The 22981-nt window shown below is 42.8% G+C and overlaps 1 protein-coding gene across 2 annotated transcripts in view; it reads right to left on the bottom strand.

Annotated features, from left to right (window-relative positions):
- The window catches only part of CORO2B (coronin 2B), a 221930-nt gene that overhangs the window by 66703 nt on the left and 132246 nt on the right, over positions 1–22981 (bottom strand). For both annotated transcript variants that reach the window (XM_069222915.1, XM_069222916.1), the window contains exon 4: positions 14076–14225. In XM_069222915.1, coding sequence (XP_069079016.1) covers positions 14076–14225 — 150 coding nt within the window. The remainder of the gene's footprint in view (positions 1–14075; positions 14226–22981) is intronic.

Raw genomic sequence — 22981 nt, 5'->3', positions numbered from 1 at the left:
GATATAGCTTGAAGTTATCTCTGTTGAACCAAATCTATCTGCTCAATATGAAGCTGACTTTCCTGAACTGAAATGTAGGGACCTAGAAGTGATCAATAAAATATTCGGAGATCGCCTCCGTATTGGCAAGGTAACTACCTCCAACTTTACTTATGAGCTTTTATATGTAACTGGCTTAGGCTCAGTTTTGTCTTTAATGCCACTAGAAACACATTTTTTACACTGTGTTGAGATGTGAATGTCCCTGCTATCCGTGCCCCTAGTGACCTAACTGAAAGTGAAACTGGTATTCTGATTTTTATCAGCCCAGTCATCACACTAACCTAGCATGTGGGCTGACGCATAGGGCTGTCCCTGGTATTGCCAAGGTTCAGAAACGGTTCTGTGTCCTGGGTCTACGGCCCATGTCCTGGATTGTTGACATGAAGAGGTAGTGGAAGTACCCACTTTTAGGTTTCGCATGCACAGCACTTGCGCTGTGCTTGCAAAGTATTATGTTACTAAAAACATGGTTTTAAGGGACTGAGAACCCGGATCTACTGAGCCCCTTACTTACCTGAACTTCCTGTTTGTTCATTCAAATGTCACTCCAACATTGCTTGAATTTACTTGCTTTTTATTCGCCACCAAGTCACTTCCTGCTCTTCTGTTCTGCTTTTGCCATCATGTGGAGTGTGGCCGAGGTACACCTTCCGGTTTTTGGTGATTAGTTACTTGTTAGTGGTTATATGCGAAAAGATGAACTGATTGCAAGTCAATCCGCATTGAAATTTTACTACTAAGCAGGCAGTCACAAGTGCAGTTACTTTGCAGACACAAGGGTCATCATTTTAGTGGAGCAGCAGGTGCATTGACAATGGGGCCAAAAGTTCTAGGAACTCCTCTAAACACCAAATATTGCTATATTTTACTACTAAACAGGCAGTTCCAAGTACAGTTACCTTGCAGGCGTTGGGGTCATGGTTTTAATGGCGCAGCAGGAGCTGTGGCACCGGTGTTGCAAGGTGTCAGAACTCCTCTAAACACATATTATTTCTAATTGTTACTACTAAACAGGCAGTCACAAGTGAAGTTATGTGGCAGGCATTAAGGTCATGATTTGAATGGTGCAGCAGGTGCATTGGCACCTGGGTCAAAAGTTGTCACAGCTCCTCTAAAAACCAAATATTGCTATATTTTACTACTAAATAGGCAGTCACAGTTGTGGTTACCTTGCAGATAAAAAAAGACATGATTTGAATAGTGCAGCAGGTGCAGTGGCTCTTTGCTAACTACACATTACTATAATATAATGCCATATTAAATAAGGTACAAATTACAAGTTTGGAACTCTGGGATATTAATTCAACATACATCAAAACATAAACAACAATTAACGGTTTATCTAATTTAAAACAAACATTATTATAGCCTCTTTCTAACATTTATAATCCAGTTAGTAAGGTAGAATGCAAAAGAAAAAACAAATGCGAAACCTATTGGCGTTGCCAGTGGTTGTTTTAATTAGTAGTCCTGAGGAGACCTTTCTTTTTGTGTCAGAATGGAACTTGGCCTACTGGCCCAGGTACATAAAAAGATCCACTTCAGCATAACACCCAGACCCTTGCACACATATACAGGGTGCAGTCAAATGCATGTGTACAGTTCATGTGTATGTTTGGCGCACATATGATGGTAAGACAATGTACAATGTAGATATGCTTGCTGGGACCAGTGGTATTCGTTTTGGATGGCCCTGATGTAGTATGACAGAAGATGGAGGGGGATACTGCTTCCGTCAGACAGTGGAAATGTATTGCTTGTATTCCTGACGCCAAAGGGTGGATACCTAGACACTGAAGTGAGGGAGGATGGAGGTGGTACTACCCTTAGACACTGTACAAGCACTTTTTGGCAAGGGATTGCTGTTTACATTTGCCCAAGCACTGCCTTTTGGTAGATGGTAGGGGAGATGGTTTGAGTGAGACAATTCTGTTGTCAAAGGTGGCCGAGTTCCTAGGCATGGAGTAAGCTTTTGTCTGTTCCTGATTTTTAATTAAGGATGGTTGATGATATTTAGAGGCCGAGTCTTCACACTATGCATTTGTTTTGGATACCCATGCTTGGATCCAACCTCACTCTACTTACTTTGAGAGCCTTCACCTTGCACAAAGGCTGGTCGGTTGTGGTTGTCTACAGTGCAATCAGATGACATTTGAAAGAGAACCACCTCAAACCAGTTCCTGGACCAGTGGATTCAAAACCCTTGTCTAAGTATGAAAGTGGGACTAAACCACCCTACTTCATTCCATTTCCAAGTTCTTCTTGACCACGGAAAGGAGTGTTTTACAAAGTACTCAAAGAGCTGTTCTGAGCCGAAGTTTGGCCTCTCTGCATTACAGTGACAGTCTCCCAGAGGTGAGGCAATATCACCTCAAGTCTGCAATTTGCCTGAAATGCTGTGGATTTACCTTGCACCTACAAGCCAACCTGCCTACTCAGAGAGGAAAGGAGAGTGCCTATCTTGGTAGTAATATAGACTGTCCAGAAGAAGCCCAGCTCTCCAGTGTCTGTGGGACACAGATGCTGAAAATCAAGTGGAAGCATCCTTTGGATTGTCCTGTGTTGTGAGAGATTGTTGGGTCATCCCAAGCCTGGTTTTAGCTATGAGCTATGCAAGAAGTAAAACTGCATAACCCAGGACTGCACGTCTACAAGAACCAGTCGGCGCTGAAGCTAGAAGTGTGCTCCGGCCCAGAAGCAGCACCTTCCAAGGACACCCAGTCTGGAGGCTGCATTTCCTGAATACCAGCCTTCAGCAGTCCTGCCTGCCAAGCCAGCAACTGGAGTAGTCAGCTGGAGAAAGAGAGAAAGAAGCAGGAAAGTCACCAGGGATGAAGAGACACCATCAAAGACGCCAACTAGTGTACAAAGAAATGAATTCAATCTAGGTCCCACCAGTCTGGGGTCCGTCATTGAGGAGGTAATAGCAAGGCACAGCCTCTAAAGAGTGAGAGATTGTAAATGCGAGCAAAGTGAAAACCACAATAAGCATTTATCCTTATCAGTAACACTTTTTATGTAAAGAACTATCTGAACTGACCCTGTCTAGTGAAATTTGCACCACTCCCTAATTTTATTCAAGCTCCACTTACAGGGCAGAACGACCCTAAAAACATGGATGTAGAGCGAGGAGAAGGGCACCAAGCATGTGCAGCATTTCAGTGTAAGTCTTGGGTAGGAATGATTATGTCTGATACTTATTTAATTGTGTAGGATTTTGTGCTACTGTAATATTAAAAGTTATTTCTTTACTAAATAGACAAGTACTGAGCTGGGCACTAATGTAGTGTGCCTGATGGTTGATGTTTGAGTTCTGAGTATTTTGTAACTGTCCACAATTGAGAAGCTTTTGACTGCTCATCTTCACCGCCCTGAGAGTTAAAGGCAGAAGGGGTGGATTTAGCCCAGTTTGCTAGCCGTAGAAGGATGCACACCGTGACACGAGTGGCAAACGACTTCAACTACTACAGTTGTGGCCTCAAGTCCCTATCTGCCCTGTGGACTCCCCGTACTTGTTTTGCCACTCAGAATTCCTAAATTCCTATTACCTGCTAAACACATCTTGTATCTTGAATGTATGTAATATCTACACATCAGAGCTGGTTTGATTTGATTCGAGAATTACTCTGTTGCTTCCCAAAATAATTTAAAAGTTCAAAACCGACATAATAGTCCTCAGTCCTTTGACTAATAAGTCCAAGTTCGATAACAATCTCCCACTTGGTATCTTTCCAAAATGTTCCTATGAAACAACAATGTTTTTCAGCAAACTGTTTAAGACTAAAGGCCTGATTTAGATTTTAGCAGATGGGTTATTCCGCCACAATGGTGACAGATTTCAATATATAAATCCTGTAGAAAATAATGGGATTTTTGTTTCAGCGGATGGGATATCCATAACCATTGTGAAGGAGTAACCCATCCGTCAAAATCTAAATCAAGCCCTAAGATTGTCCCTGCAACAAAAATCCACACACAAAGGATTGTGACTGCTGCAACATAGTAACACTTTTGCCTAGCAAGGAAGGGGTGATAATGCGATAAAGCTTTTGCCCAGACAGTGGTAATGTGTAAAAATAATTAAGCAATGCTACCACAAAATGTGGCACATTACGTCACATAATTTGCCTTTCCTTGTCACATAATTTAGTCAGCCCTACCTCATAATTTGGACCTCCCCTGCTGCATACTTTCAACGGCCCTGATTATTGGTATATTGTTCCAGATTACAATAAAGATCATTCTCATTAATAAAATTATTAGAAGGGAATAAATAAAGTTACTGCTGAGAATGGCTAGCACTGGACTTCCAAAGAGGAAGATTAGCTGGACACTTCCGGAGAATGATTTGAAACACCTCAACAGCTTCACCATATTGTGTATACCACATTGTAGAAGGATAATACCATCTTGACAGCCAATTTTTTCGAACCAAAGGGTGTCTGTTAGTTTGATTCAAGAGCAGGCCCATGATTTTCGTAGGCTGTTTCAGACCCTCTGTCTACTTCCCCCACTGCCCCTGACCTCTCTGTTCTTCGTGTTCTGCAGATGATTTTGCTGTCTACTTCACCGCTAAAAGATCTCATATTCAGGCTTAACTTTTTGCTGTGTACTGCCCAGCTCCTACCTTCAAATCTTCTCAGGGCAATTTAGTCTCTCCTGCTCACCTGCCCTAGACAGCTTCTGTTTTGTTTCCGAATCAGTCATCCTGTTCCTTCTGCAGGCTGCTAAGACCTTCCCACCGTTTTCTCTCCTGACTCTCACTTGGTGATTCTATTTAACTCCACTCTCTCTTCTGGAGTCTTTTATTCCTCTTTGAAGTCTGCAACTATTCTCTTATGTTTGAAAAACCTTCTTTTGATATTAATAATCTTTTAGAACCCTTGCCTTGCTGATGTTTCTTTGCTTTTTTTGAGAATTATAGAACGTATTCTTTCCGCCCGGCTCTCAAATTTCTTCCATACTCATAATCTCCTATTTAGTCTGGTGCCTGCCCTAGGAATTTTAAAGAAACAGCATTACTATTAGGGCCAGATCAAGAGTACGGAGTGTAGTATTTACTCTGTTAGGGCAATGGAGTAAAATACTCCATCACACTGATCGAGTACCCATACTCTACAAGTCATCGGCAGGAACCTCTATCGTGGTGACTCCTGTCAAGTTGTTAAAATTTGACGAATAGCTTCATCAACATGACAGCCACAAGTTTTTACTTTTTGAGAAACAAAATCCAAAAGCAAGAATTTTTTTTTTAAATGAATGGCCCCCACACCACAGGAGTAGTCTCCCTTGTCACTAGATTTCACCTGCCAGTGACGAACAGTGAAAAAAACAGTAACACTGTCCACTCTTCATCGGACAGACGATATTATATGTAAACCATCCACAACCGTTGTCCATTGGGGTGTAGGAGGAGTAAGACAGACCCAGAGTATGCTCTTTCTCTGACATACGTAATCTTGGCACGCCTGTAAGTCAGGTAGGTGGACCGATGGTTTGGCAGATAGGGTACTCCGTCACAGTTCAAATGGAGCACACTCTAGTTCAGGTCCCAAGTCTTTAATTTTCTTCTTCGTTCGTGGCATTATATGAAATTACCCTCTTTCTGTCTTCTTTCTCTTTCTGGGGTGTTAAGGGTTCTGTTACTTAGTTTTCTTCCTAGCTTTTTGGCTGATTCCTTCTCCTTCTCACTCTCTTGGAACAATTTGTCATCAGTTCAAATTGGAGTACTACAGGGTTCTGTTCCAGGTCCACTCATTTTCTCTCCTTAGGCTATTTCTTTGTTCCCTGTTATCTGTGCAAATGGATTCAATTCTCATTTCTACCCTAATCATTCACACATTTTCTTATTTGCCTCTTTATTTTCTAAGGCGCTTCAGAAACATGTTTCTGGATGCTTAGTGGATATTGAATCATAGATCGCCTCTCATTTCTTTTAAATCAGTCCCAGAAAACTAAACTTATGTTCTTCGTCACCTCTTTTCTCTGTTTCCCATCACCTATAACATTCGCAATCTACTTCTATTCCTTATTCTTCTTCAGCCTGCCACCTTGGTTTTATGTTTAACTCCTCCCTGAATTTTACATCACTAACTGCAGTAGTAGTTAAAGCATATCATCTTGACAACATATTACCATGAATTATGCAGTCGCTCTCCCTCTTTTTGTAGTGCTGCTATACTTGTACAGTGCTTTGGTGAAAAACTGTATACTAAATTAGATACAATAAATTAGTTCTTTGGTATAACGGAAGAATAAACCTGGAACTTAAAGTACATTATAAAAACTGATTCACTGAGTGGAGAAGTAAGGCACAATGGTTAGAGCAGCAGACCCTGATGCAGAGATTTGGCTGGGACCAGGGTTCAAGTCCCGCCTCGGCAGCAGGTCTTGGGCTCAATTCCCTTGGACCAGATAATTCTCACCTCAGTGCCTAATCTAATTAATGGGTCCCACTCTGTAACTCTGGGCAATAGCTTGCTTAATCTCCACAACGGCACCCACAGCACTTGGATGCCTGGCTTCAGCCTGGGGGTGTCCAGGAGTGGGCACCTCACAGGGAAAAGCCAGGAGGGGTTCCATAGCAGTATGCGTACAGCACCTTGAGACCCTAACGGGTGAGAAGTGTGCTATACAAGTGCGAAGTTTACCGTTTTTTTTTTTCCGCAAGAAACTCAAAGAACATTATAAACACAATTGTACATATCTAGTATAGACACTGTCTGCAGCCAACAGTCTAAGAAAGAACTTGAGACCTCATTTAGCTTTTAGCAGTCAGACCACCGAGCAAACAATGTGGGAGAAAGAATCCACAACAATGCAAAAGAAATTCTGCTGTATTTAAACCTTCACCACCATGGAGACTGGACATTTTCTTATATGGTGGGTCTGATAGAGCGTTCCGTCCTAATAAATTACCTGTATTTGGACGCTCTTGGGTCGATGAATCTTTTGACCAAGTGGGGCTCTCTTCACTCGAGATTAGTCAATTTAATCAAATCAATAATCAATAACGAACATAAGCAATGCCCTGATCAACATAACACTTCACAATTAATCCAGAAAACATTTCGGCGAACCATGACCTTTCGGCCATGAATAACCACACCAGTTCATTCAAAGTTAATGAATTTATTTCCCTATATTAACAAAGCTAGCACGATATAAATGTGTCTCAACACCAAATGATATATGTAAATGAACATTAATAGCTGTCCATAACGGCGAAAAGATGCAATCTATGCAGCATTTGAATAACAATGCATTCCATAATAGCAACGCAAACCACTAAAACTATAATCTGTAATGGGCTAATTGCATACATTAGTCAGCATAACAAGGTCTCAAATTGCATCGTGCAACAAATGAATCCTCATCTAACCTCAAATTAGCATCTGCATGTGGGACTTCATGCAAAAAAAAACAATGTAGCAACATTGATTTGGAAAACTCCTAACTAGGGCTCTTATCAAAAATCAGCAGTTGGTTACCTAAAAAGAAACACAATGCAATTGTACATTTTCCTTTCATATTTAGCAAATTCAATCAGCATTCAAGGAAGTCTTCGTCTCACAGGTACCGGTTTCGATCAGCATGGGACGGGGCAAAGGGGGCAGGGTGGACGGGGCAATTGCCTCACAGCGGCAAGATAAAAGGACAAAACTACTACTTTATGCAAAGGGGCAGATCAAAGTTAAAGTCTCTAGAGCGAGAATTACTTAAAGTCTCTTTCTCTCGATTAGAGAAAGCATCAAAGTCTCATTCAAAATGGCGTCGAACATCAATTGGCATCGTAGAAGATGGCAAAATGACGAGGTCGGCAAGATGGGCCATAATGGCTACAATGGGCAATAATGTCCTCAATGGGTGCAGTGGGTAATGGCCGCTTTCTTCTTGTGCACCAGGTTTAAATAATCAACAGTTCAAATCCAGTAGGGTCTTCCATTGGAGGGTTCATAGGTTGGCTTCAAATTGTCCAATCAAAAACAACAATTTACAAGCTTCTACCTAGGCCTACATTATCCTTGGAGTCGGGAACGTAAGTTGCAACATATTTTACCAATTAACTCACTTTCAGAGCTTCCATTGTCTGCACCTGCAGATTGACCTTGGAGCAAAGAAGAAGATGCCAGGCTGGCACGAAACCTTAAAGATAAGCATGTGAACCGATCTCACTGGAAAAGTACAGCTTCAAGCAGGAATACACGTTTTATTAGCACATTAGAAAAACACGAGCATCTAAACCGTGAGACAAGGCAACTAGGCCGAAGCCTCCACTAAAGTTATGCTAAGTTAAAACATTTCAAACAAGCAAATCATGGCACACGTTTACGGTTATGTCAGATTAGTACAATTCTAATACATCACGTTATATAAAGCACGCTTATAAATGTTGGCGAACTACTCTGAGGGCACATTTGTCCCCGTACAATCTTTATTAGTTCGGTTAAAGTCACACTTGATTATTGCGGCACTACGTTTATGCGCTAATAAATGTAAAACCTTCGTTTCTGCGTCATCAGGTCCTGTATTGTAACACAAAATGAAGAGCCCCCTGCAAACCTTGCTGTTGGGATGTTAAAATGATTGTTAAGCTGTCCCCATACATAGGAAATGGTAAAAAGCCCCCACCTGATGGATAGGCAACTCTCTGCACTGCAGGGGCACACTTTACCTCCCAGGACTACTGCCACACTGCTTGATGGGAGTCATCATAGTAGAAAGGCTCTGAGGGTCTAATTCACAAAGGAAAACTTACACTTGGTAGTAAGTTGACTACTTTCTTGGAATTCACAAACTTCAGGCAGAGTTTTAAAACTGCGCAATCCCTATACTAGGAAGCACCCAGAGGGGACACAGAGACTCCGCAGTCGAGGCAGAGAGCTTCTCACAAATAAGTATTGGGACTTCTGGACGTAAAACTCCACACATTGTTTGTGAATTGCATTTTATAGCCTGTTTTGTAGTTTGTGAATCAGACCCTGAGCCAGCATGTTCACCATGCTTGGGCAGCGTGGTGGGCACTGCTTTCACAACATGTTAGTATTGGAAATGAAAAAATATCTCCCAGAACATCAGATGCTAACAATTTACCCAACACAGCAGGGATACATATTGCAGCTTTCGATGCAAGACTCATGGCTTTCTTGATGATCCTGGCTCAGTCAAAAATGATGATGGATTGACATGCTTAAATTGGACGGTTGGTCCAATCGGTTTCGAAGTATCATAACTGCTCAAATGCATTCCCTACTGGTGAATCATCTGTGGCCCAAGCATCACGAAGACCACCTGCACTCACACTTTAAATGGCATGAGAAAAGACAGGTGGATGAATGAGACAGCTGTACTTTTTTTAAAGGCAATAGGTGTCTGTCCACCTTTAAAATATGTCCTCAGTGTCCTTCTGAGGGTTGCGACCCTTAGATTGGGGAAACTTGATATAAATCTTCAGATTACTTAGAAGTAAGGCCGAGCTCTTGCCGAGGTCATGTTGTCTGTCGAGGCAAACAGGTTACAGAATAATACTCCCTACAAAGTAATGATGACAACAGAGCTACAAAGACAAGACCACATAGGTAAGCAAAAGGCCCTCTGTATGAATGCAAGACAGTTTGACAGGGCCTGTCCTTTTAGTGAAATCTTCAGGCATACAAACACTGAAGTGAAGTTGCAGACTTAGATTGCAGAGTAAAGTTTGATCTTAAGGAGCTTGCAGAAATGTAGTTGTCCATACTGGAGCGTTGTCCTAATGCTTGAAAGTTCTACGAACACAGCAGCGTATATGTAGACTGGAATAGGAACAACTGGAACCAGAGAAAAGGTACAGGGGTGAAGACCATGGTGGTTTACAGGAGCAGAATGAAAGAACTGTGATACAACGGGGCACAACGTGATAATTGCTTATGGAGGTCTGATACAGAAAACCGGAAAGCAACCAGGATATATTCGTCTAGGACCTATTTGCAGATAGATTGGCATATTGTGAGAATCTAAAAATGTCTGGTACAGCTACTCTCTAAATTAAACTGTGTCCTTGAAGAACAATATGCAACATCCCAGTGTCCTGACAAAGGGACAGGAACTCCAGTGAGAGCCTCTCCCCAGCACTCAAAGACTTCCTTTCTTAGACGTTTGGTGTTCACCATGAATGCTTTGACCCAGGGACGTTTTAAGGCATGGGCAAGGTCAAAGTGGACAATTGCCCATGGCCCCCACCTTCTAGGCACCCCCTTCTACGTGGTCATTCTCAGTTTCTATCACTCTGTCTCACTTCTGTTTATTACGAGAAACTCTTTTTTCCTGCTTGCGACCTATCACTTTGTCCCGCTCTACCCTGTGTCATTTTAAGGATTTGTGGGACCTGTACAATACACATTTCAGCTGTTTCTGTGTGAAAGTTTAATGATACTATAGTTTGGAATCACGTGGCCTTGTTTAATGAGAAAATAGGTAATAAAATTCGAAGTTGTTCTGAACAGAGGGCCCCAAAATATGTCTTGCCTGGGGCCTCAAAAATCCTTAAGATGACATTGCTTTGACCGTCAGTGCGTGCCCTCTGTACAAGTAGATAGATGTTTTTACTAGTATAGTGCTCTGCTTTTCAGCCGTCTGCTCTCCAAGTCTGATTTTGCAATACAGGGTTAAAAGGGAAGGTGAGGGTTTATAGCAGAGACCTTTGCACCACAAAAATAGACACTGGTTTACGGGTACGACCAGAAGGACAAAACCAACCAACAACTGAACTCGAATTGGACATAATCCATGATGAAGCGTAATGGCTCCATTGAACAAAATTTTACTTGAATTCCTTGCTGGTTGCAGGAACAAAGAGCGTGGTCTCAGACTCAGTTCACAGACAAACGGATTCATCCTTGTAATTTTTTTAGGCTGCGCTGGAGATGATGAAGAAATGGTACAGTTGTCATCCGAAGTTTACACCCCCCACAGCAACCAAGCAGAACTAGTTGGTAGTCAGGGAAATGTTTCAGAAGCAAATAAGCCTAGTTGCCTCCAGCTTTATGTTAGAGCAGTGTGTTTGCACTCCTGTACAGACCAGGCAAGCTCTACTATGTGCTTTTAACTTCGATGTGTATCTGAGCCAAGCACAGTAAAGGTTCAAGGGCACCTCAGTGGAATTTGCAAGTCTTTCCACAATATCGGGTCAGTGCCCTAAAATGCATTAACTACTGAATATAGATTTATGAATTAACATTTCAGAAATACGTGCTTTTTTCACCTAATTAGCAACTCTTGATGAGTCCAAACCCTGGAAGGCACCTTATAGTGGAAGGGCAGATGTGGTTGTCCAATTCACTTCCCCAAAGCTCACACAATGAAATCTATGATGTTGTCTTCTCTCACTGCCCTATACTACAACTTTGGGAAGATGTAAAAAGGTTTGGTGGCTTCTTCCTGGGATTCTCCTATTATGTTCCAGCTTCCCTGGTCCCTCACTGGCAGTTTGTATTTAGCACAAACCATCAGGTATTCTGTAAATCTAAAACCACTCAGCACCCAAATAGCGATAAGCTTTTGGAAAATTCTGGAAGTTTCTAACAATGGCTACTTCAGAATAGTATGGATTAGCACATTAAATGCAATCACGCCTAACTCCGTGGTCCCATAACTATGAATATGGGTGCTTAGCTAACCAGTCCCAAACCTCATATTACCTCCTCCGATAAACACCAGGGGCCCGATTTAGCACTCGGCGGATGGGTTACTCCATCACAGCAGCAGACGGGATGTCCGTCACTGTTGTGATGGCATAACCCATCTGCCGAGTTCTATATCATGACCTAGGACATTATTATGGGATTTTCTCTTAACCGCAGGAAGCTTGTGAGCATGTACAGCTTTCACAGGCTATCGGGCAACCCCAAATGTGTTGAAGAATCCTATTCACCAGTGCACACGTGGGACACAGTGGCACATTATAAAATACCCCCTCTTCACATTAAAGAAGAAAATGACTCATCCTGCCTTACTCCTATCATCCGTTACCCTGCATGATATGTAGCCCTAGTAGACAATGGAACCCAGAAAGAAGGTTAAACCTACAACGTTAAGTACACTAGCATTATATTGCATATTTTTCTCATAAAATGGGAGGGACAGCAATGACACTCTTAACTTAGTTTTCGATTCTGTTAAATGCATGCCTCGTTTATAAGTGATTATTTGTTTACAAATGCAATTACTTCAAATTCCCGCATTACATTCTTAAATGTCTTATGATCAGTGCTTAATTTGTAAATTAAGAGGTGCTGGTGCTCAAAGCCCTTCTCTTAAACACGAGGCTGCTGTAATTAAATCTGGCAGCACTGAATACCGAGGCAGCGTAATTCTGAAGCCATCTGGAGCCTCTTCAATCCATTTACGCCCACCCCTGCCCCTTCAGCTCATCCTGGAACTTTCTACTTTCTCCCTTTATGACCCTTTTTAGTTTTTCCTTCTTCCGTCTTTCACATATGTGTCTTTTGCTCGCAGCAAATGCTTGAGGCATAAGAATAAGCCCCGGCCCTCACAAATAAATGCCGGTGCTCAGCATCGGAATCAACAAGCACAAATTAAGCACTGCTTATGATCCTTACAGACTGCTTTGTAAGTCCTATTTTACATTATCGTTTCTGTTACATGGCCCTACTGTACAGAGTCGACTGCTTTCTAATTGTCAGATTCCTTTCTTGCCTAGTATGGAACCATATCTGTTTCAGAACTATTTGGCTACCTGCCCCAGAGGTATATCCAGTACTACAGTTTAGCAGCAGTATTAGCGCCGCTTGCCCGATGATGTGCCTCTCCGGCTGTACCCAGTGCTTGCATTTAGAAACAGTCCCAGAGCTTCAGAAACACCCATAGCCCGCACAAACCAGAAGTACCACTGCTGCCTGCCCGCGCATGTGCTCTTTTGGATATGTGCCACTGAAGTGCTTTCTCAGGCGCATCTTGTGCCTGCATTTAACTGCAGAGCAGCTGGTTGCTCTTTGATGTGCTCCTTCTGAAATCCTCGGTCGGAGCCTGAACATTGAAGCAGTGTCCTTCTTTGATTTTGCTGTGCTACACCAGGGCTCTTGTTAGGTGGTGGACGCATTGTCCCTTTTTGTGGCACCGCACACCTTTAAACAGGGTACAAATAGGGACAACCTGCCCAGTTATAATCAATTCACTGCACCCAGGACAAAAGCAAACGTATGCTGCCCTGTGGGAAGAGCATTAGTGAAAGATGACGCAACTGGTTTAATGCAGACCATCTATCTTTCACTGTGCAAGCAGCACCGGCCTCGATTTCAAAGTGTGTGTGTGTGGGGGGGGGGGGGTGGAGGGAGGTTGGGGTACACAGATCCCCCTGCAGGCAGGTGCAGTGAGTGACTACACAGTCCTGCAGGAGGATGTCTGATAGGCGATCCTTGGGACCCCATTTTCTCCCTACAGAGGATCACCCAATTGTGCATCACCTCTTTGAGCGCATTGTCAGTGTGCCGCCAGACAGCCTTACTTATCTCATTGTCATTGCCATATAAGTGCAGGCTGGAAGGGCAGATAGCATCCTCAATCTATAATATGGTGTAGGCGCAGAAGAGACAAAGTATTTCCCTCATTTGCATGGGGCCATGTCCTCATGCAGATGAGGAACACCTTTTCAGTAGCACCAGTGGTGTGTGTGCGCTGGTACTATCTGTATTACAGAAGGGACTGCAAAAGTGTTTGATTCTCCAATACAGTGCTTTGGGGGGAGATGGGTACAGAAAACGGCTGTGCACACCTATTCCACCCCTGGGGCACTGTATTTGTACAGCCCCCAATATACCCAAAGCCTGCAATTTAGCAGCACAGTCCCTCGTTGCACATTATGTACTCTTCAGATATAGTAAAAGCCTGGATTAAGCATCAGTGTCACTGCTTGTCCCGTGACGCTCTCTCTCAAGTATACCCAACATGGTCCTATTGGTTTCCCTTTGATATGCTCTCTCTCAGGTACACCACAGTGCACTCGCAAGGCCCACTACATCCAAGAGTTGCTTGCTCACCTTGTAATCGTAGCCAGCACTGAAGAGGATGTTGTTGGCTGTTGGATGCCACTCGATAAGGCCAACTCTTCTGCTGTGTCCATACAACTCCAAGAGGGCTTCACTCATGTTTCTTCGCAGTCCACCATCCGGAATCTCCCAGATTCTCACCTGCCCAGGACAAGAAACAAGAACAGCTCACACTTATCTCATTGTCATATAAGTTTAGGCTGGAAAACTGTTTACCAAGGAGGCAAAGTACTTTGCAAACGACTCAACAATACCTATGACAGCACAGGATCACAGAACCCGGGAAGAACTAAAACAGTCAGAAATCAGGAAAGCAGAATTCAGATGAGCAAACGCGCTGTAGAAGACATGCATACTTCACCATAACTCTAGTACATTTGAGCAACACCTTTGAAAAGCTGGTACACTGAGCATCATATTAGCCACACCATGGAATTTTAGCCAAGACATAGATATATGGGTCCTGCCCTGGCATGTGACACTAGCACCTTACATTTTTTAATATATGTACTTTCTATCACACAATATTTGTGGCATAGCAGCAATTAAACCATAATTAACTATTCAGTAGCTGATATTTTCCCCGGTACTGCATGGTAATCCACCTATTATGAACACTTGATGTGGGGGACCGGGTAAGTAGAGAGCATGCAGCCACAGACCGCTCTATTGGTGGTGGAATGACTAACGCAGGCTTTAATGCTGGTGGTGCCCTGTGCGGCAATCTTTTTTGGCACCTCCCCAGCTCCATGGCCACGTCCTCAGATTCCCTCATTACCTCCCGGCAAATGTGTCCCTCATCTCTCCATAGCCCCCCTCCTTCATACATTTCATTTGTTATAAAGCGCTGGAGAAGGCTGTTTTTTTCTTTTCCATTGAGCTTTACACATAAAATACAGATCAGTTCTTTGCAGCAGGCACATTAACACTCTGAGCTACTTTATGGCAAGTCAAAGCTGCCACTATACAAAACTCAATCGCGCTTTCTCTAGCAGGAACATTAATCACAAGAGTTACCTTGACATTTTTATTGCTTCCAGAAGGCTGGAAGTACACAAACACAGCGCCCCTCTGAGGTCATTGCCCCCGCTTCATCCAAGTCAGCACCCTGGGCTGCCGCACCAGTTGCACTGCCCTAAAGCCGGCCCTGCGAGGACCCTATAGAGAAAACAACTTTGAGCAACATCAATATTTTTTGGGGTATAGAGGTATGGCCGAGCACAGAAGGTGCACTCACCAATTTCCCAAATTAGTTAATATCTAATATATATATTTTAAATATGTGGAACCAATTTTAAGGGAGATGGAACTCACAAGCTACTCGTTGGAGAAGCCTGTTTTAGACAGACCACTTTCTAGGGGAATGTGAGGGCTGTTCTGACCATATTATTGATATGAGAAAGAAGCCACCCTCTCTCTCTCACTCACACACATATATACACACACTGACGTATGTACCACAGCTTCTATATGTATGTTTTTATTTTACATACAATACAGGCCTGAATGAATTTTAACATTGCCACTGTTGGTGCAAACCTACTTGCAAGGTGGAAGTGTGGGGCCCTGGCGTAACAGAACTTGAGGAGGTCCTCCTACAAAGTACAGGGAAGGCCCCCCTCCGGACTTACTCAGAAGCTCCCAGGCCATGGTATTTTGATGAGGTGGACCGTGGAGCCAAACCCCTCTTCCCTCGCACCACAGGGGCTGCGGGGGCATTTGTTATACCACCGGTTTGGGGGCCTAGAAAGAGTGCCATTGTTTGTCATTTCTGCCATGATTATTTTTAATCATGGTATTTGCAAATCCATGATAAATTCACAAATTAATGGTCCGGACAGCTCTATCTTTTTGGTTTAATTGGTAGGTTGTCTCAATTTGAGACCTACAAATAACACTTTTCTAACAATCATTTTTTCAAACACTTCTGAATGGATTAAAACCAAACCAAGCAAAGACACTTCTCTAACTAAAGTTCTACTTTAATGAAAAATGTGCAGGAATTCTGTTCAGCTGTTTCATGTGGATCCATCAAAAGCTTCCCATGGCAGTGAAAATGGAAAATGTCACTTTCTTGCCCCCACCACCCAACCCCTTTTCTTATTACCTACTTGACGCATCTGTGAGAAACTTGCGGACCTGCACCCAAATCATATGAGTATTTTTGTGGAAAGTTTTGCGCAGATTTGTTGAATAGTGCCAAAGTTATTAGCAAAACAAAAAATTTCTTTTCAATGTAAAGTCTGACCTAACCATAACCACAGAGGAGCTTTCTATGCCTATCTGACTGTTACGGGGAGAAAGCAAGAGAAAGGGAGAAAGCAATAGTGAGGGCAAGAGTTAGCAAGGGGCAGAGAGATAAGAAGGGAAGGAAAGTGAGAGAATGTGGCAGGTGGAAGGGGCAGACCACGGAGAAGAGAACGAAGGAAGAGGGGGCTTGTATAGGAGGGAGAATGGGTCGGAGAGGATGGGGGCACAAGGTGCAGGCAGAGAAGGGGGCAATTCACAAAGCCATCTGTGCACAAAATTTCTACGTAAGTGTACAAATGGCTTACAAGTGTAAATTTGTGTATGGAATTCACAAAATGGATATTTACTCTTGTATGTTGATTTGCTCACACATACCAAATACACCAGCATGGCATTCATTTATGTAGAACTAAATCTACTCCTGTGGCTGGAACAGTGGGCACCACTGAAAAAAGATAAGAACACACAAACGTGAGCTTGTTGGCATTCACAGCCACTTTTATAACTAACTGCCACCCTGGATATAGTTGGAGAGTTACTTTTGCCAAATTAAGGTATAAATTACTATCCATGCTGGGCCACCTATACAATAGATAGGGGTCTGGAGGAAGAGGTTTCTGTACTGGGAATAGTATTTTCCTTGCGTAGAAAAAATTAGAAACTGCTAATACATTTTTGCTAAGCTTTGGTGCATGTCTAAATGTACACCATGTGGTGCAGGCACATGTGTGTGACGCTTTTGAGGAGAAATATTGATGAGCATTCCAATTATCTATGTTACTAACATGATCAGTTGAAGAGTCCTTCCTGTCTCTATTATCTGCAATAATTGAAACAGACCAGCGATCTGTGGAACTGTCTTAACAAACTACTAAATATAAATTTTGCACGATGGACTGCAGTGACTGTCACTGGTTTGACGATGGTTAAGTCTCAGTTTTGTTTAGAAAGGCGATTTTTGTTTTGCTTTTAACACAGCACTGCTTCACGAACCTGCATGAAATGTGGCACTCGCTTGGCGTGCATGGTTACATTTCCGCATCTCAGGTTTATGTATAACATTCGGAGGGGTGGAGAGGGAACGTTTGCACACTGCAACACCAAAAGCTGCAGAATGGAATTACACCACACTTAGCATGAAAAAACTTTACTCGCAATAGGGCCATATTTGGTTTGGCATAAATGTGTTCAGTATTTTTGAGGTATTTACATGCAAAAATGTGTTGGACAGGATTTAAAGAGTTAATCTAGGTAAGGCTTTTGTTCACCATTGCCATTCGTTCACAGTGCGTTCATGAACCCAGGTTTGCAGAAGAACTTTTGAAAAATAAATGAATCACATGGGACGAGGTGCATTTTCTCCAGGTGTCCAAATGGGTTTGCCAACCCTAACTGGGGTTGAAGGTCCTGAGCGCTCCAACTGGCTAGACAGGAAAATATCTGTTGCCACCATTATGGGAAGTAGGGCTTGGACACTCCAGCCTGAAAGTAAAAAAAGGAGATGAAAGGAGGTATGGCAGTATTCCCTATTCCCCAGGTTTAAGCAGGACCCCAAAATACTTCAAAAATAAAAACAAATTGTTCTTGAATGAAAGAATGAATGAATGACGGTGCTCATAAAGCACACAGCTACCAGGAGAGTGTCCTGGCGCTGAAGCATGTGCAGGTTGGAATGTTGAAGTTAAAGGCTAAATGCGTTTGCGAAACCAATCTTATTTGACATGTTTCACAGATGAACAGGTAGTTGGTTCCGCATCAAGGCTATATGGACCGAGAAGGATGTGCTACCACGTCTTGAGCTTCTGAAGCAAGGGACCACTAGCAGTCGAGCCTTGTCTGAGCACAGGCTGTGCCAGGGAAACAATGCCTAATTCTCTTATCAAGGTAGTGTGGCCCTACGTGGTGCAAGGCATGGTCAGCAAACAATAGGGCTTTGAACATAATTCTCTTGTTAACTGGCAACCAGTGACGCTATTTTAAGTATGAGGATGTCGGAGTGTGCCTGGAGGGATTAACAAGGAGGCATGCTGCTGCAAAGCTGCTGCATTCTGCACTATTTGGAGTCGTTTAATCAAAAAGGCTGGTAACACCAAGTATAAAGCATTCGAGTACTTCAATCTAGACAGAATTGAGGCTTGGACACCTATATTCTGGGCCTCCCAGGGAAGAAAGGTCATGATTGTTTTCAGTGCCATCAATAACCAGAAGCATACTTTCACTACAAAGGAGTTTTGGCCCTTGAATGACAGTAGGTTATCAAATGTTACCCAAGGTTTCTCACAATTTCAGTGGGGGGGGGGGAGGGGTGCACCAGCTCTTGGCCAGCAACCAGACCAACCAGAGGATGGATTAGGATCAAATATAAGAATTTTCATCTTATCTGGATTGCATTGTAAATAATTAGCTTTCAGCAAGCTTTTGACAGCTCTCATAGAGGCAGAAACACTTTCCCTAGCTGAACCAGAAACACCCTCATATTAGAGTAATAGCTGAGAATCATCAGTGTAGAAAATGATATTGATACCATATGATTACTCTAGGAAGGCAAGTGGGGACATTAGATGTTGAACAATGTGGGGCTCAACGATGATCCCTGAGGTACTCCACACTTGAGAATTTTTGTGTTGGAGAAATGAGGTTTCATCCACACCAGCTGCTCTTCAGAAGTCAGAAAAGAACTGAGCCACTTCAATGCTATGCCACCCATCCCAATATCTGCCACACATTGAAGCATAATGTCATGGGAGACTGTGCCAAAAGCTGCCAATAGGTCTAATAGGATTAGGGTGGTATTATAACCCCAGTGCAATGACATCTTGATAGAATCCGTAATGCTATGATGTGCACGGAAACCGGAATGAAATGGATGAAGGAGGTTATGAGTTTCAACAAACTCGGAGAGTTGTCTGTTAACAACAAAGTCTAATATTTTTGAATCCGCATGAAGAAGAGAAATTAGTCTAAAGTTAGAGAGGTTAGTGATGTCGGCAGTAGACTTTTTTAGATGGGGGCAATAATGATCTTGGGGAGGTTAGCAGGAGGAGGAGGCAGGATTAGACAACTGTAACTTCTGCTGTATGCTGGCAATTTTCCCTTAAAAAAACAATCACTTAGCTTGTAGCATAAGTTTAGATTTGAAAGGCGGGGACCATCCCTTAGCATCCAAAAATGAGAAACAATCTCAAAGATCTCCTTAGGGCTATTGTTGGCTTTTTTTTATCTTCTGAGTGTAGTAATCACTCAGTGGCAATTTTATGGTATTGTGATATTTGCTTAAAGCTTAGGATATTTTCTTGACAGCTCAGTACTATATTCTCCAGATTCTTTTCAGATTTTTACAATGTTTTCTTTCTAAGGAAAGGTCACAGGAGAACCAAGGGGTTGATGGAGTAAGCCTCGGTTTGCCTTTAGCTTTTTCAGGGGCTACAACATCCGCAGCATCAAGAAGCCATTGGATCACTGCATAGCGTCCTTGTGGCCTTTCCCGATAATATGGGCCTGGAGATTTCTAATATCCCCTGCATGTCGGGGATCGCCACTTTGTTCCATGATCTAACTAAGGGAGCAGATGCAGTGGATTTCTTCTCCATATGCCTAGGAAGGTGCCAGGCAAACGCCATTAAGAAGGTATCCAACAAGATTACCTCCACCTGAGTCTCACAATGTAAGTATTAGATAGAATTAAATCAATAGTGTGTCCAGTACTATGGGTAGGTTCAGTGGGAATCAGTGTATGACTGAGGGAGGCAGCAATCTCTAAGAAGGTCATGGCCATTATATCCTCTATGTCTTCCACGTGGAGGTTTAGGTCTCCTAGCACAGTGAAGTTTTCTTAGTTTGCTATATTAGGTGCTAATGCCTGGCCTAATGAGCTAATAAATTCCCCAGCATAGCTTGGAGACAGCAGAGTTAGACTCCTGCGTAGGATAATCGTGTGGAGAGGGATGTACAAAAGTCCAAAATCTCAGCACCTTTCAGGTCCTCTAACTGGAATGTAGAGCATTTGAAATTGTTTTTAAAGGCAATGGCGAGCCCCCCTTCTAATATACCAACTCTGTATAGATGAATGCACGTGCAGTTCTCTGGGAAGACCAGTTCAATGCCTGGTAATGAATCCTCTCTCATACATGTTTTGGTCATAAACAGAACATTGAGTTGCGATTTGGCTAAAAGATAAAAAATATCTATCACATGTTTATATAGAGAGCAAGTATTGATGAGAGCTGCTTTTATCGTGGTTTGGTCATTGACCGTGCCATCGCTTCTCATTATGCTAGTGTTCCCATGCTAGAGAGGGGTTTTGCAACTACTGCACGAAATGGGACCTTCCCAATGGAATAACACAGACTTCAAGGTGCGTGTGTTGAGTTCTGAACTTCCACAGAAGTGTAGCTGATTTGCATAATGTTTTCTGAGTTAAAACCAGTATAGTGGCTGGCACTGGCCACGGACGGGTGCAGATGGGATTTCCTTTGCTGTGACTTCGCACCCACTGCACATGTCCACATGGTGGCCGTATTTGTACAGTATACACAGAGCTCATTGAGATTGGGCAGCTGTGAAAACACAACACTAGAGCACTTCCCAATAAAGACGGTGCCTTTTCTTGAAATGTTCATGGACACTGTGCAAGGTCTGCCTACCCCAGGACCTGCCGAAGAGTCCATGGACCTTTGTTTGGTGCATGGGTCCATGAAAGTGGACAAGTGTATGTGGACCTGGAAAATAAAAATAGCTATAAGAGCATGTCCTGCACTGCACAGGGCCTTGGGTTCATAAACCTGGAACAGGATCTGTGGACTGTATATGAGAAGTTCCTGTGGCTGCTCAACCCCTTATATGCATGGCCTTAGGCTAGGTCCTGGGACCAATCCGAGCTGCTCACAGTCAAAGGTGGTGTGGAGGTCGTTATCCCTTTGTTGAAGTGCAGCCAAACACTACTGCATGCAGCCAACTACAGGGCACAGCGGAGGCTGACTTATGTGAGGTTGGACACTAGTTAGTTGTGAGAGTCAAGTTCACTATAAATTTCTGGTAAGACCTGACAGATTGAATGACAAGGTTCCAGTGAGCCAAAGCTCCTTTTCACTACTGCTGCTACGTATTCCAGATGTTTCCATAGTCTTTATACACGTTCTTCTGGACTTTTCTGGAATAATGATGGAAAATTCAACATGCTGGGAACTGTAGTTCCAAATGCTAAATCGGCATAACCCATCAGCAGCAAACACACCCTCCTGGGTACTGTAGTTCCTGAGACTGACAAACACTGCACCAACATCTGTGGCTGTAAATAGGCCATCCAACCAAACTACAACTTTGGCACCAAAGACCAACAAGGCCTCTTCGATGTCTCAAACATTCAGGAAGGCACCTGACACGCCCTCCCACCCCAGAAGTTCTCCCCAAATTAGAAGGAATGCATGCATAAAAATGCTCTATCAAATAAATAATACAGTATGGCATTATGAAGGTTGCCACAATATCATGGATTTCGTAGACATTCTCATCAGATATTGGACCCTGTTTTGGTTGAATTCCCAGATCTTAAAAAATAAATTTGAAATACTGGATGAACCCTTAATGTATGTGGTAAGCAAAAATGAACTGCAACAGGATTAATGACCTTCTAAATTATGTAAAAATCCATATCTTTATTTGCAAACTTTATAAACCCTATCATATGAATATGTGCCCCGGATAGCCACACTATATTTCCTCTTGTATACTGCAGTGCTACCCTGCTTCTAGAATCTTCAAATTTATTATGCGATGTCTGAGCCCTCAATGAATGTTCTCTTGCAGAATAAAGTGTGTCATGAATTTCTATATGTCATGTGTGAGTGAAAGAACAGGATTTAACAAGGTGAGACAGATGAAGAATCCTATGGTGGTTTGCTCAATTACAGGAAAAAGAAGACATCTGAGTAGACCAATATTCATATTCATGATATAAGAGAATACTATGGCCCAAAGAATATTCACCTATCTAAGTAATTTTCCAAAGTCTGATTCAAAATTCTTGGTTTGCCCATCAGATAGAGGATGATAATAAAAAGTTAGATTGGCCTTAAATCCTAAGCGAGAGCCAAATATTTTCCAAATACGTGAACTATGAGCCTTGAACTGAAATTATGTTTTCTGTAACTCTACAGTATGTTGCAGAACACAGAGGCAATTTGAAAAGTCTAACATTGGTTTGTAATTTCTGGAATGGCACATAATCGAGAACACACTGGATACTGCCTTAACCTGCTGGCCCATCATCACCACTCTGGAAAGCACAACCGCCATAAACTCCATTTTCACCAAAGGACTCTATCCCATCTGCAAGGCCCTCACTCCAATCCTCACTGACACTCTCCTACAAACCACCTTCCCAGATGCCTGAAAACATGCCACCATCTTACCACTACTGATAAAACCTTCATTCGACCCAAGGACTCTGACGAAGTACAGACCCACCTCTCTCCTCCTCTACCCGGCAATTGTTCTGGAAAAACTCATCAACATGTGACTGGCTGAGCACCTCAACACAAACCACCCCCTAGGCCCCTCCCAGTCAGGTTTCAGACCTAACCATAGCACTGAGACTGCCCTCATTGCCGCCACGTCAAGGGACATACCGTGGCACTTATCCTACTTGA

Source organism: Pleurodeles waltl, chromosome 3_1, assembly GCF_031143425.1.
Source record: "Pleurodeles waltl isolate 20211129_DDA chromosome 3_1, aPleWal1.hap1.20221129, whole genome shotgun sequence".
Classification (NCBI taxonomy): domain Eukaryota; kingdom Metazoa; phylum Chordata; class Amphibia; order Caudata; family Salamandridae; genus Pleurodeles; species Pleurodeles waltl.
This window is presented reverse-complemented; position numbering and strand designations above follow the sequence as displayed.